The 14,073-nt window shown below is 43.2% G+C and overlaps 1 protein-coding gene across 1 annotated transcript in view; it reads left to right on the top strand.

The window, feature by feature from the left end:
- Positions 1-14,073, top strand: part of unc5da (unc-5 netrin receptor Da) — a gene marked incomplete at its 5' end in the record, with an annotated part of 250,470 nt that overhangs the window by 210,746 nt on the left and 25,651 nt on the right. Inside the window, 2 exons of the mRNA XM_081390218.1 lie at positions 11,078-11,482; positions 13,489-13,573. Of these exons, the coding sequence (XP_081246344.1) occupies positions 11,078-11,482; positions 13,489-13,573 (490 nt within the window). The remainder of the gene's footprint in view (positions 1-11,077; positions 11,483-13,488; positions 13,574-14,073) is intronic.

The raw sequence follows: 14,073 nt of genomic DNA, 5'->3' as shown, positions 1-14,073 counted from the left end.
CCTGATCTGCCTGTTTGTGCTTCTTTAAAAATAACTCAATATCTCTCTCTTTCTTTTCATGTTTAATTGATCCTGTACAAAAATATGACATCCAATTACCAACACTTTTATCTTAAGTCTAAAAAAAAAAAAAAAAAAAAAATGTCAGTCACCGCCAGCGTTTTTGGTCATTTTCAACAATTTCATGGCACCCAACAATATTTTGTTGTATGAATATCTGAACAGCCATAGCCTAGTTCCCCACATTAGCTAAACATTTGTATACTGTAACGTACACGAAATGGTATGCGTGTATTATTAACACAGGTGTAAGCGTATGGATTATGCTAAAATGTGAACCGATCTCTCTAATCTGATTAACTGGTAGCCTATTGCAGCCTTATTAACTCACACAACGTCTCATAAAATTTATTCAGAGCAAACAACCCTGATGTTAAACCTTAAAAACTTACTTCAAATATGATGTTTTCTTATTCTTCGGTATCTTGCAATATTCTCTCGTCCTCTGCTCGCCCGTTTGAAAACTGCGCGCGCTGCCGGCGAACGAAAAAAAAAAAAAAACATCAGCAACTGCCAATAGCGAATACAATTTTGTACCCCTTACACCCCTCTGGCTCCGCCACTCTTCTCCATCTGTTTTTGTCTGGCCCTGCTGACCCAATGAGTATTTCACTTTCCAATGGTCATGCCTTAACTGCAATTTCTAGTATTGCATTAGTATTGCATCCTTCTCATGGGCATTTACTAATTTTTGACTTTTCAGTCTGAGTTAAATCTCTTTTTTGCTTATTTTATCTGTAAAAGAAAACTGTCTAATAATTATGCACACTTGAAAAAAAGGTGTTTTTCATTTCCAGCCTTCATGAACAATTACATATCACTTATAAATGATTAAATACAAAATTAATTGTAGTTATTACGATTATTGTGGTTTGGAATTGGTAAAATGTGCCTGGAAATAAAAATATGATCAGAAAATCATTGTCTAATAATTGTTTTTTCTAATAATTATTTTCTTATTGTGTTCTTTTTTAAAATATATTGTTTTCATTGTATATTTTTTGTATATTGACTTTTGTTTATAGTACTGTTTATTGCTGGAAAATTCTGAAATGACATAAATTGCAGTTTGAAGTATTAGACCTGACACAAATTTTGGAATCAGGATTACAAAAATAGCGCATTTATTAAAAAAAATACAAAAATGCATAGACCATAAAGAAGCACATATATTATTTAGTTATTTAAACCTCTTGTGGTTGATAATACATTTTTTATATGATAGTTCTCCCAAAAATTCTTTCGTTCCCTATAAATTATGACAAAATTTTCTTTTTTTGGGTGAGCTATCCCTTTAAGCACCTCCTTTCACTGACCATTTACTAAAAAAGAAAGTTTTGAGTTTCAGACCATATTTTGTACCCTTTGTTTTCCATTTACCTGAGTGAGAAAAAAGATTGATGCCTTGCAAAAAAGATACAAACTTCTTGTGGAACATTCTCTCACTTTACTCTGTTTCTTGTCTCCTTGCTCTGCTCTGAACCAGAGCTAGAGGGTGTTAGTTGATTTACTTTCCATGTCGCTCTTCTCCGCTTCTTTGGCCCATCTGACGCCCCCAGAAAAAGAGATTGATGTTGATGGAGGGGTGCAGAGAGCAGAGCACTAGTTCTCTCTTGCTTGTCTGTTCAGTAATAGGGCCTGTTCGCAGTGCTATCACTCTCCTCGGCCCACTAAACACCACCATCACTACAGACGCACAAACACACACGCATATCACCAGATGTCTCGACAGGAAGTTTCAAAGTGCTCATTGAGGAGCTAAACACAGGGAGGTGATAGACGCCACAGTATACCCTTCAAATGCTTAAAAAAATATCAACAAAATGATGGATGGATTAATGTAAAAAAAAGGATAGATGGATGCAGGGCGCTTAGGAATGATCCAAAAAGTGGGGGAAGATACATTATAAACCATATCAGTCTGGCTCATGAATATTAATAAGGTGACATAACAGTAGCCATGACTGATTTTCTGAAAAGCAATAATGATGGATGGATGGATGAATGGATAGTCGGATTTACTGGATTAAAATGGGCTAGTTGATGCAGTTACTTTAAATACATCTGAAATATTTGCCCAGAGATCTTATCACTATGAAAATCTTGACTCATTCGCTTATGCATTTACGACTCCACAAAACTGTTGTAATATCATTGCAATAACCATGTTGCCTAGGCGACAGATATTTGGCAGCGCTGACAATACACGTACAGCAGTGAACGACTTTGATAGACACTCGTATCAAGCGAGACAACTGTTGTCATGGAGCTCAGAACCTTTAGCCTTGCGTGACAACTCACACACATTTAGATTTTGAATAGATCTGCCGAAGGAGAGGTTTCAAGTGCAAGCTGCAGTCTATCCTCCCGGGCCTCAGTCCAATCTGTGAAAGAGAAAATGAGTCCCTCTCACACCTCTTTTCGCCACCTCTCTTAGGGAAGTGCTCTCGTTCAGCCATTGCTTTTCGATGAATAAAACAGATTGAGAGGTATCTGTGTGAGTGTGATGCGTATTCGCGATCTGTCAACGCTCTCAGCAGAGCTCATAATGAAACAAGTGGGATCACTTCACACTGATGTAACAGCTGGTTCTAATAATCGAAAGATTGTTGTTGCGTTTGTCTTGATAGTTCAGTTTGAAAACTGGAGACATTCAGTTCAATCATAATTTTACGCTAAGAGTTTTATAAGGGCTACACATCAAGGTTTGGCTGGTTACCATGATCCAGTGAGACCCTGTTGGTGGATGCCGCCCACCATCTGGAAAGCACTAAAAGCATCTGTCCCCTTATACTGTGTCTCTTGCTAAATATAGAGTGTGTGTGTGTTTAGTGCTGTCAACGTTAACGCGTTAATGCATGCAATTTAATTTTTTATAGTTTAACATGTTAAAAATACTTAACTCAATAAACGCAACTTCCGCTTTTTCCATCACCCTTTGGCTAGCGTTATATTATATGATCACGCTCTTATTCATGCAAATGCTTTTAAACCATTCAAGCGCGACAATACAAAAGAGAACGCGCAGCCTGTGAATATCCTGTCTATGTGACTCGCACACGACGCACTGGAAGACGCGTGCCAGTATCGAGTTCTCTTTGGCACTTGAATGAACAATAATGCACACAATTATGCCAAAATGCCAGTTTTGTCGAGATTCCTCATAAAAGCAGTCTTAAATGAGTTAAATAAAGTCTTAAATGAACTTTACGTTCAACAACAGCAGGGTTTAACGTGACAGCAGTCACAAATTCTGTCCGTCATCAATGTTAATCAAAGAACAAAGTTTTTTTGTTTTTACTCACTGCTCTTGACTAAATAACTTTTGTAGCTTTAAGGATTAATCTATATTTAATTAAAAATGTATGCACTGCAAACTGTTTGATAACTTTATTAAATTTCTGTATTTATATAAAAATCGAATTCATTGAGACATCAGTATAGCAGTATTAGTATCATTAGTATTAGTATGGCAAAAAGATGCCATTAAACAAGTATTAAATTGAGTGACCCGTGCTGGCAAAATGAGTCGCAATGAGCAAATATCCAAAAAAAAAAAAAAAAAAAACTTTTCTTAAGGTTAAAAAACAATCACATAGCAACCATACAAAAACTTACAATCTCTGATAATTACACCAAATTTGGCACACACCAATTCAAAACCAAATATCTATAGGAAAATATATTAAGAAAATATGAAGAGTTCAGATGCAAAAGCCTCTAAGTGCCATCTGAAATTTTCTTCTAGAATGATCATTTTCATAAAGTTTGTATATTTAAGTTAAGTAATTTCACTTAAATGACAATTAATAGGTCATTTGCATTGCCATTTAAGTGAAATTATTGAACTTAAATATACGAGCTTGATAAAAATGATCTGAACTCTTCATATATAGAATTGGTCATTTTTACTCCAAAGGATGGCAAAAATGGTAAAAGAAATTTTATCGTAACCTACTACATTAGCTAAGGCAAACCGAGAGGTTTAATTTGGTGCCAAGAAAGATATGGTTGAAGGATTCAAAAGTAGAGATTCTTACAGTTGAATATAAGCACTTAGAGTTCAACTAACACAACTAAAAAGTCATAACTATAAGGTGAGGAACATACATACACACAGGAATATATCATATACATTCTGGAATGACTTATATTTTTAGTTAAAAGGAAAGAATGTTTGTGTATGTATATTGATGCGTCTCTCAAATGTCCGTCCATGCCACGTGGCCTTTCGTGCCTGCCGTGGGAGGGAAGTTGAGTTGATTAAGATCTTTTTGAAGCTGACGAAGGAGTTTGGAGGTGTTTCTGTTTAGCCTCTGCCAGCCCACTAAAGTGACAATGGGGCAATTTGATCAATTTGACTCATCGGCGCTAGGCCTATGATTTACATGAAAAAAGCCCAAAAGGTTAAAAGCTTTCTGAGGCTTCAAACTGAAAAAGTCATTGTGATTTCGTCCAGACACTACAATAGTATAGAAAGGTCTCATTATCAACAAAAATGATTTTCCTGGTGAAAAAATATTTTGACCAGAGTGACTCACACAAATTACAAAAACACTTGTTATTTTGGTGGCATTGGCCAATTTACTGACACAATAACCAGGTTTTGAAGCATGAATTATAAGTTTGGGGTGAGTTAATTATTAGTTAGTCTCGCGTAGCCAGACCTTCAGACTGACGGCTGAAGGTCTGGAATTCATAGCAGCTTTCTTTGGCCAAGGCCCGCCCATAAGGCCGTTTGACCGACATGTCAAACAACCAATTACAGTTCGTTTCGTTCAGCGTCACGTTTCGGGGCGTGGAAATGTCCCCACAACAACAGACCGGCGTGCAACAAGTCAGTCAGCATAGAAAATCAAAGAAGGAGAAGAAAACAAGCAGTAAGTCATTGATCTGTTCGTGCACGTATACTACGTTTAGCTGATCTTGATAAATGCTCATTGTCACTCATGTAAACACAACAGTTTTTCTTCCGCAATCACACGTCTGCGCTTTGTTTCCCGGCTGACCGAAAATAAACGCGACACTCGCACCCCCCGGAAATCCGATAAAATTCAACCAATCAGATGACGACTTCGACATTCCTGAAGTGTTTCCAGTTAAGTGTACCATATGCATCAGACGTTTAGCCAACGTTCCGTGGGCGTGACGTCTGAGGCTGAGACTAATTATTAGTTAACTAATTAGTTATTATTTTTATAAATATAATATTTTTGAATCATGGTTTTCTTTATTAATATTAATCATATTTTTCAACAAAACAGCTTCACATTTTATATTTATATATATATATATATATATATATATATATATATATATATATATATATATATATATATATATATATATATATTATATATACATAATAAAATAAAAAGACTATAGCTATGTTTCCATCAACTTGTCAATCGAATTATCTGAAGTTCGGTTAAAAAATTCATGCGAATTAAGCTGCTGAAAGTGTGTTTCCATAAAACGACTTTAAAGCGAATAAAAACCTGTGCGTAATGACGTCACATGCTGTTTTGCGATCAAATTGGTATATCGAATTGATTTGAGACATTTTAAGGTGTTTCCATTCATTTTCGCACTGAATCGCACAACATTCAAGCAAACATTTGCGAACAAAGTTTTGCAAGACAAAATCAATAGGCCTATTGCACAAGTTGTAATTGTCACAGTGTCTGGTTGTGTTCCACGTGTATCCACTAGATGTCCTCCTTTTCCCCACGGTGTCATGCACATGAACTTCATCTCCCACAATTCCTGTCTGTGTATCACACCCAGGTGTTAGTAATTGTATCACCAGCTGTCTCTCGTTTTCCCCTTATCATGCATGTATTTAATGCCCTGTTTGTCTTGTGTTCTTTGTGGATCAATGTTATTCGTCACACTGCGTCTGTTGCCCGTGTCTTTCCTGTTTATAGTCTGTTTATTGTTTTTCTTGACTGCCTGGCTGGATTTGACCATTGCCTGCCTTTTAGGATATTGATTCTTGGATCACCCCTAATAAATACTTGTGCTGCACTTTTGGATCCTGTGCTCTTCATTCCCTGAGCGGTCGTGACAGATTGATCCACCAATGGAAGGATCCAGCAGCACGGGGATTCGTATTCGTCCCCCCACCACAGAGAAGGAGAGAAGGGGACGAGTTCAGAACATCATGGCTCTACACCAACAGGGCCAATCGGTAAATGGTTTGTCCCAAGTATTTTGGACACTGTCTAGAGGCTTGGGATATAATGATGCCACCCTAAAGGACCTTTTGAACCGGTGCCTGGATGAGCCGTTGCCCAGGTGGGAGATGAACGGGTTAGAGGACTTAGACTTTTGGAGATTTGTTTTATACCTCGAAATCCGAAGTCAATGGGATACACCAGCTTCACCCGCATCGCCGCTGCCCAGCTCAGAGAAAGCTTCATCGCTGCCCAGCTCAGAGAAAGCTTCGTCGCTGCCCAGCCCAGAGAAAGCATCGCCGCTGCCCAGCCCAGAGAAAGCATCGCCGCTGCCCAGCCCAGAGAAAGCATCGCCGCTGCCCAGCCCAGAGAAAGCATCGCCGCTGCCCAGCCCAGAGAAAGCATCGCCGCTGCCCAGCCCAGAGAATGCATCGCCGCTGCCCAGCCCAGAGAATGCATCGCCGCTGCCCAGCCCAGAGAATGCATCGCCGCTGCCCAGCCCAGAGAATGCATCGCCGCTGCCCAGCCCAGAGAATGCATCGCCGCTGCCCAGCCCAGAGAATGCATCGCCGCTGCCCAGCCCAGAGAATGCATCGCCGCTGCCCAGCCCAGAGAATGCATCGCCGCTGCCCAGCCCAGAGAATGCATCGCCGCTGCCCAGCCCAGAGAATGCATCGCCGCTGCCCAGCCCAGAGAATGCATCGCCGCTGCCCAGCCCAGAGAATGCATCGCCGCTGCCCAGCCCAGAGAATGCATCGCCGCTGCCCAGCCCAGAGAATGCATCGCCGCTGCCCAGCCCAGAGAATGCATCGCCGCTGCCCAGCCCAGAGAATGCATCGCCGCTGCCCAGCCCAGAGAATGCATCGCCGCTGCCCAGCCCAGAGAATGCATCGCCGCTGCCCAGCCCAGAGAATGCATCGCCGCTGCCCAGCCCAGAGAATGCATCGCCGCTGCCCAGCCCAGAGAATGCATCGCCGCTGCCCAGCCCAGAGAATGCATCGCCGCTGCCCAGCCCAGAGAATGCATCGCCGCTGCCCAGCCCAGAGAATGCATCGCCGCTGCCCAGCCCAGAGAATGCATCGCCGCTGCCCAGCCCAGAGCTCCATACGCCATTAATTCCGTCCAGACCTGAACCTGCACCTCATCATCGAAGATGGCGGAGGAGGAGGAAGACCTCCGGCCTCCCCAATGTCCCGGAGGCCGTCCCCAAGCAGCCCGCCGTTGTCCCGGAGGTCGTCCCCGAGCTGCTCGTCCTGCCGGCTCCACCCACGCCTGCCGAGCCTGTGTCTTCGGACAAGATGGCCGCCGCCGAGCCTGTTCACGTCACGCCTGCCGAGCCTGTGTCTTCGGACAAGATGGCCGCCGCCGAGCCTGTTCACGTCACGCCTGCCGAGCCTGTGTCTTCGGACAAGATGGCCGCCGCCGAGCCTGTTCACGTCACGCCTGCCGAGCCTGTGTCTTCGGACAAGATGGCCGCCGCCGAGCCTGTTCACGTCATGCCTGCCGAGCCTGTGTCTTCGGACAAGAAGGCCGCCGCCGAGCCTGTTCACGTCACACCTGCCGAGCCTGTGTCCCCTGACAAGATGGCCGCCGTCGAGCCTGTGTCTGTTCCTGAGCCTGAGCCGGTGGTGTCTGTTCCTGAGCCTGAGCCGGTGGCGTCTGTTCCTGAGCCCTCAGTGACCGCGACACTGGCCATTATGGCCACAGCCATGTGGTGTGTGTGGGCTACGCACACACTTGGGCCGGTGGTGTCTGTTCCTGGGCCGGTGGTGCCAGTTCCAGTGCCTGAGCCAGTGGTGACAGTTCCAGTGCCTGAGCCGGTGGTGCCAGTTCCAGTGCCTGTTCCGGTGGTGCCAGTTCCAGTGCCTGTTCCGGTGGTTCCAGTTCCAGTGCCTGTTCCGGTGGTTCCAGTTCCAGTGCCTGTTCCGGTGGTGCCAGTTCCAGTGCCTGTTCCGGTGGTGCCAGTTCCAGTGCCTGTTCCGGTGGTGCCAGTTCCAGTGCCTGTTCCGGTGGTGCCAGTTCCAGTGCCTGTTCCGGTGGTGCCAGTTCCAGTGCCTGTTCTGGTGGTGCCAGTTCCAGTGCCTGTTCCGGTGGTGTCTGTTCCAGTTCCTGAGCCGGTGTCTGTTTCTGTGCCCTGGCCGCCCGAGGGGTCGTCTCCGCCCTGGCCGCCCGAGGGGAAGTCTCCGCCCTGGCCGCCCGAGGGAAAGTCTCCGCCCTGGCCGCCCGAGGGAAAGTCTCCGCCCTGGCCGCCCGAGGGAAAGTCTCCGCCCTGGCCGCCCGAGGGAAAGTCTCCGCCCTGGCCGCCCGAGGGAAAGTCTCCGCCCTGGCCGCCCGAGGGAAAGTCTCCGCCCTGGCCGCCCGAGGGAAAGTCTCCGCCCTGGCCGCCAGATGAACTTTTCGCGTTGCCCCGACCGCCTGATGAACTGTTCCCCTTGCCTCGACCGCCTGATGAACTGTTCCCCTTGCCTCGACCGCCTGATGAACTATTTGTTTCCCCGTTCTACGGTCCATGTTTCCCTGGTCCTCATGGAGTCTGTTGCCCCTGGTGTCTGTTTCCCCGCACGGACCTGGCCCCCCATCCCTCCCCCTGGTCCTCCACCGGGCCACCTCCCTCCTGAGCTTTTGTTTTGTTCCTTGTCCTGTCTTGTAGTGTCTGGGAGCCACTCCGTTGAAGGGGGGTAATGTCACAGTGTCTGGTTGTGTTCCACGTGTATCCACTAGATGTCCTCCTTTTCCCCACGGTGTCATGCACATGAACTTCATCTCCCACAATTCCTGTCTGTGTATCACACCCAGGTGTTAGTAATTGTATCACCAGCTGTCTCTCGTTTTCCCCTTATCATGCATGTATTTAATGCCCTGTTTGTCTTGTGTTCTTTGTGGATCAATGTTATTCGTCACACTGCGTCTGTTGCCCGTGTCTTTCCTGTTTATAGTCTGTTTATTGTTTTTCTTGACTGCCTGGCTGGATTTGACCATTGCCTGCCTTTTAGGATATTGATTCTTGGATCACCCCTAATAAATACTTGTGCTGCACTTTTGGATCCTGTGCTCTTCATTCCCTGAGCGGTCGTGACAGTAATGGTGCAGAGTCCTGCACGGGTCCATTTTTTGAGACCGCCCTGCCCGTACGCGCAAAGTTCAGAAGATCTGACCCGTGCCCGCAATAAATCGCACACAAGCTAAAATCATTCAATTTAAAGTGCTTTATTTTTATCTCGCACCTCTCTCAACATCACCATAGCCTCATGAATGGGCTAATGAGCGCTAAAGTGCGCTTTGTTTTGGGCCATTCAAGTAGCCCAGGCTACCTCCAGTTCACGCGCGGGCGCCTCTCCGTGTCCTGATTATATTGCCTGAGATTTAGCTCTTATTTATTAAATCCAGGAAAAATGGTTGATTAAACATTGATTAAAATTAAGATACAATTAATACGAAACGAAATTCACTTTAAAGAAAGTCTTTCTACAAAAACAAACTTAATAAAGTGGTCAAAATCATGTCTGCCCACTCCATTTGTCTCCCGATATTCGGGATCATCTTATCTTATTCATGCTTTTTTCACTTTTCATATAATCAACATTAAAAAAAAACAAAACAAAAAAAAACTAAATCGTTTTTTAATGACAGGGCTACAACACATGGGTTTATTAGCCTGCCCTACAATCATTGAATATTATTTTGCTAGATTGACGGGTTTTTATTTAAAAGAAAGAGCGTAGCCTACGTTTGTAGGCATATAATAGGCTATGGGCAATTTATATATACAATAGGCCTACTAAAATATAATTAATATTATTTTATTGCATTTGTATTAGTTGTTTGAAGAGTAAAAAAAAAAAAAAATCGGTCGATCTTAACGCAAGTTTACAACCGGCCATTCGGTTGGACTAAAAGGGGGAAAAAAAATTATTGGGTCGGTCCTAAATTGACAGGATCGGTCGGGTAACGGCAAAGAATATTTTTAAGGATGCCCAAAACACAATATTTGCGAGTGTGTAATGGCAATTTAGACAAACAAATATTGCACATATTTTTCATCCGCTACCCGCCCGCAAGGAGTTCATTATCCGCCCACATCCCCACCTGTGAATTTTAGGAATGTCACAATCCATCCGTTTTAGCCACTTTTATGCGGGAACCCAACCCATTGCAGGACTCTAGGTGCTTATGTGACAGCTGATAGCGACATTATTTGACTGTTATGGCATTTCTTAGATTTTTGCTATAATAGCCGTTTTATTTTTCTGTTAAATTCAATTCAAAAAGTAGCCTATCTCGTCTCCTCGTTTGTCCACGTTGTTGACACCGCCACACCGGCCATGTGTGCAAACCAGACAGTATATAATGGGTGCAAACTGGGCGGAAATTAGCTAAAACTTTTTCTTTTGTGGTGGGTTGTACCCATAAAATGACCTAAAACTTAATCGCAATCCATTATTTATTCGGCAAATAACGTTTCCATCAGCGTTTATCGCATAAACCGTTTATCGATCAAGATGAAATCCGATCAGACCGACCGTATTTCATTTTAGTCGATATTCAAGAAATTCAACCGAATTTTGCTGTTTCCATAAGGCATTTTTCATTCGATATCACATAATTCGGATAAAAACGTGGTGATGGAAACATAGCTAGAGACAGTTTTTTCTCTGATTTTTTTTTTCCCCCAGCCTTTTAATGAGACTCAAAATTAATTTTGACATATTAATCAGAAGATGTGTACTCAAGTCATTCTATGTTTGAATTGCATTTGAATGTATATTTGAATAGCTTAAAAGATCCAGTCAAAACAAATGATCATCATGTCATTTAGTAGTCTACCATACTTTGTGTTCCAGGAAACCCTCTGTTAATGAACTCGTCCATGCAGCCAGACCTGACCATGTCACGGACCTACACCAGCCCCATCTGTTTCCCTGACTCCATGGAGAAGGAGCTCATCCCTGAACCTGCACTCTTTGACCCCCTCCCTGACCTCAAGGTCAAAGTTCACAGCTCCTTCATGGTATCTCTTGGTGTGTCTGAGAGGGCGGAGTATCATGCGAAAGCCCCTTCCCAAACGTTTCCTCGTGGCGTGGTGCAGGAGATAGGAGGTGGAGGGGGCACGCTGGGAGGAAGGGGGAAGAATCAGTTGACCCCTGTTCAGCCAACGCTGGTCTCTAGTATGACGACTGGCAAGCGGCCGCTCAGGACCAGTGGGGTGTTCGGGCACGGCGGAGGACGACTGGTGGTGCCCAACGCAGGTGTGTAAATGTTTTTGCACTTGTGTTTAATGCATGTCGTAGAAAGATTAAAGAAGAAGCAAGAGAGATTCAAACACACTACATGAAGAAAAAAAAACACAAACAACTGCAGTTTAATAAGCAAGAGGCCAGTTTCAGTCCACAGCCCACTCACAGGAAATCTGAATTTAGAATATTAGAAATTTTTGAATTGTTCGTTTAAAACTGTAAATTTGAAATTTGCATTTTGAATTGGTGGAATTCAAATTATAATTTTTATTTGTTTATTTATTTTATATATATATATTTTTTAGTTTATTCCCATTTTTTACAGTTCTGGGGTAAATCAGAGCATTCTGTGAAAGTAAAGTTTGCTTCCATCATGTTCCATAAATTGATAATGGTCCAGTTACAGTTTTATTCGATTGCTAAACGACAGTGGGCACAACTGGAGTCACATGTGCAAAACTCTAACTACAGTCTGCACAGCAGCAGTTCCTGTGGACCAAACTCTAGTTCATTTTTCATTGCTTGAACACAGTTTTCAAAACTCTACACACTTATCCCATGACTTTAACCACAACCTGCACAACACTGTGGATTTACAGCACTTTGTTCAAATGCTAACACACTGCTGTCAAAACTGTGAACCACACATTCAGAACAGAATAGATTTCAGCCTTGTGCCTTTCAAACACTGCTGATTGCAATTTCAGCTGAAAGGCTAAGCAGTTGTCTTGTTTTAGACTTGTTAGTGAACACACACACACATATATATATATATATATATAGATATACTGTATATATAATATAGGTAGAGCTCAGAAAGACTAATTTTGGAAATGGAACAAGGAAGACGGGTTTTGATGGGAACTGATGTTGATGAAAACCTGTGGCCTGAGTCGTCAGCTGAAAATGGTTGTGCTGATTAATGTTTTTTGAGGAAACCATGATATTTTTTAGGATTTATTTGATGAATAGAAAAACATTCTTATAACCATATTCTTTAGCATCATTGTTGATAGTTAATGTGAAGAATAAAAAGTATTCATTTCTTTAAAAAAAAATATTCTTACTGATCCCAAACTATTAAATGGTAGTTCATAAAAATAAAAATGAATAACACATAATGCTGTTTACATGTCCTGTCTAAGTGGCTGGTTCATGGCCAAGTCTTTGTAAGTCTATGGAGAGACGAACTAGTATGCACACGCACCCGTCTCTTCTTTATTCTCTCTCCAGCTTTCCTTTCTTGTCTTTCTCTCTCACACACAGTATATCCAGTGGCTGTGCTGTGTGTTAGAGAGGCTGTGCTCACAGCACCCAGCGGCTGAGAGAGCGGGCGACTGACAGAGAGACCAGCAGGGCGGCATTGATTTAGGAGTCTCTAGGGTCCATCTCTCTCTCTCTCTCTCCCTCTCTCTTTCTCTCTGTCTCTCTCCCTCTCTCTCTCTCTTCCTTTACACTCCCTTGCTCTTTTCCACCTCTGATCCTGTCACATGCTGTAAAGAGTCTTGACAGGCTGGCAGAAAGTGTGCGAGAAAGGTTAGAGGCTAGCGCATCTGTTGAAGTGTGCCGGAGTTCTCGCTCAGCCTTTTTAAGACCTTTACAGCCGAATAGTGACTCTAACAACTCTACAGGCACATTGTCACTTCACAAGGTGTGTGCTCGTGTGTGTTGTACACAGTCTCTCGTAAGGGAGGTTTTGAATTGATTTTTAAGACGACATGTTGTCATGCACGAGTCCCACAAGACAAATGTTCTGCTGTTTCACGATTCCAGGCTTGCATCAAACTATTCATCCAACTGAAAGGGCTTCTGGGAAATTAAGGGTGTTTCCAAAAGAGGAACTTTGTTCTAGTTTAGCATCCAAGTCCCATTCCATCATGCTGTTGGATCTTATAAATTGTTTGGTTTTTGTGTGTGTGTGTGTGTGTGTGTGTGTGTGTGTGTGTGTGTGTGTGTGTGTGTGTGTGTGTGTGTGTGTGTGTGTGTGTGTGTGTTTTGCTACTCTTATCTTTTGCTAGGTGTGAGTTTGCTGGTGCCTCATGGTGCGATTGAAGAGGACACAACCTGGGAACTGTACATGAGCATTACCCAGCAGGTCTCCAGGTAATATATCCAGGATACTGACGCACAAAATCGAGACTGTATTCAATTCGCGCTTGTGCTTTGTTCCAAAACTTAGAAAACTGCCTATACGGAAAGATCATTTTGAAGCATAATAGGCCAGATGCTGAGACTTATCCAATTTAATTATGCTGTCTTGTAAGACAACTCATTTTTGCCAAATTCTAAGACTATTTGTGGAGATTTGTAACAAACTTAGTGAAATGGCTGTAGAGGCCCCAATATGCTTCAAACTAAATCAAAGAACAAACTGTTGTGACATCATTTTGAACAAAAGCTGGCCAAAACGAAATCCGTTTGGAGATTGTTTCTGGAGTTCGAACTTTGGAACTTTATATGAACTCCAGAGTAAACTTTCCAGGAAAAGTTCGCTCTGGCTGGTGAACAACTTCAAACTACTATTAGTCCGTGCCGATGACGTAATAGGTAGGTGTGCTCTGAGGCTCTGCCTTTTTTGATGTGGAAATCTTCTTCTGTTCAGT

This window comes from Scardinius erythrophthalmus (genome assembly GCF_964197995.2).
Source record: "Scardinius erythrophthalmus genome assembly, chromosome: 17".
Lineage (NCBI taxonomy): Eukaryota > Metazoa > Chordata > Actinopteri > Cypriniformes > Leuciscidae > Scardinius > Scardinius erythrophthalmus.
Note: the sequence above shows the minus strand (reverse complement) of the source record. Positions and strands in the feature narration are given on the sequence as shown.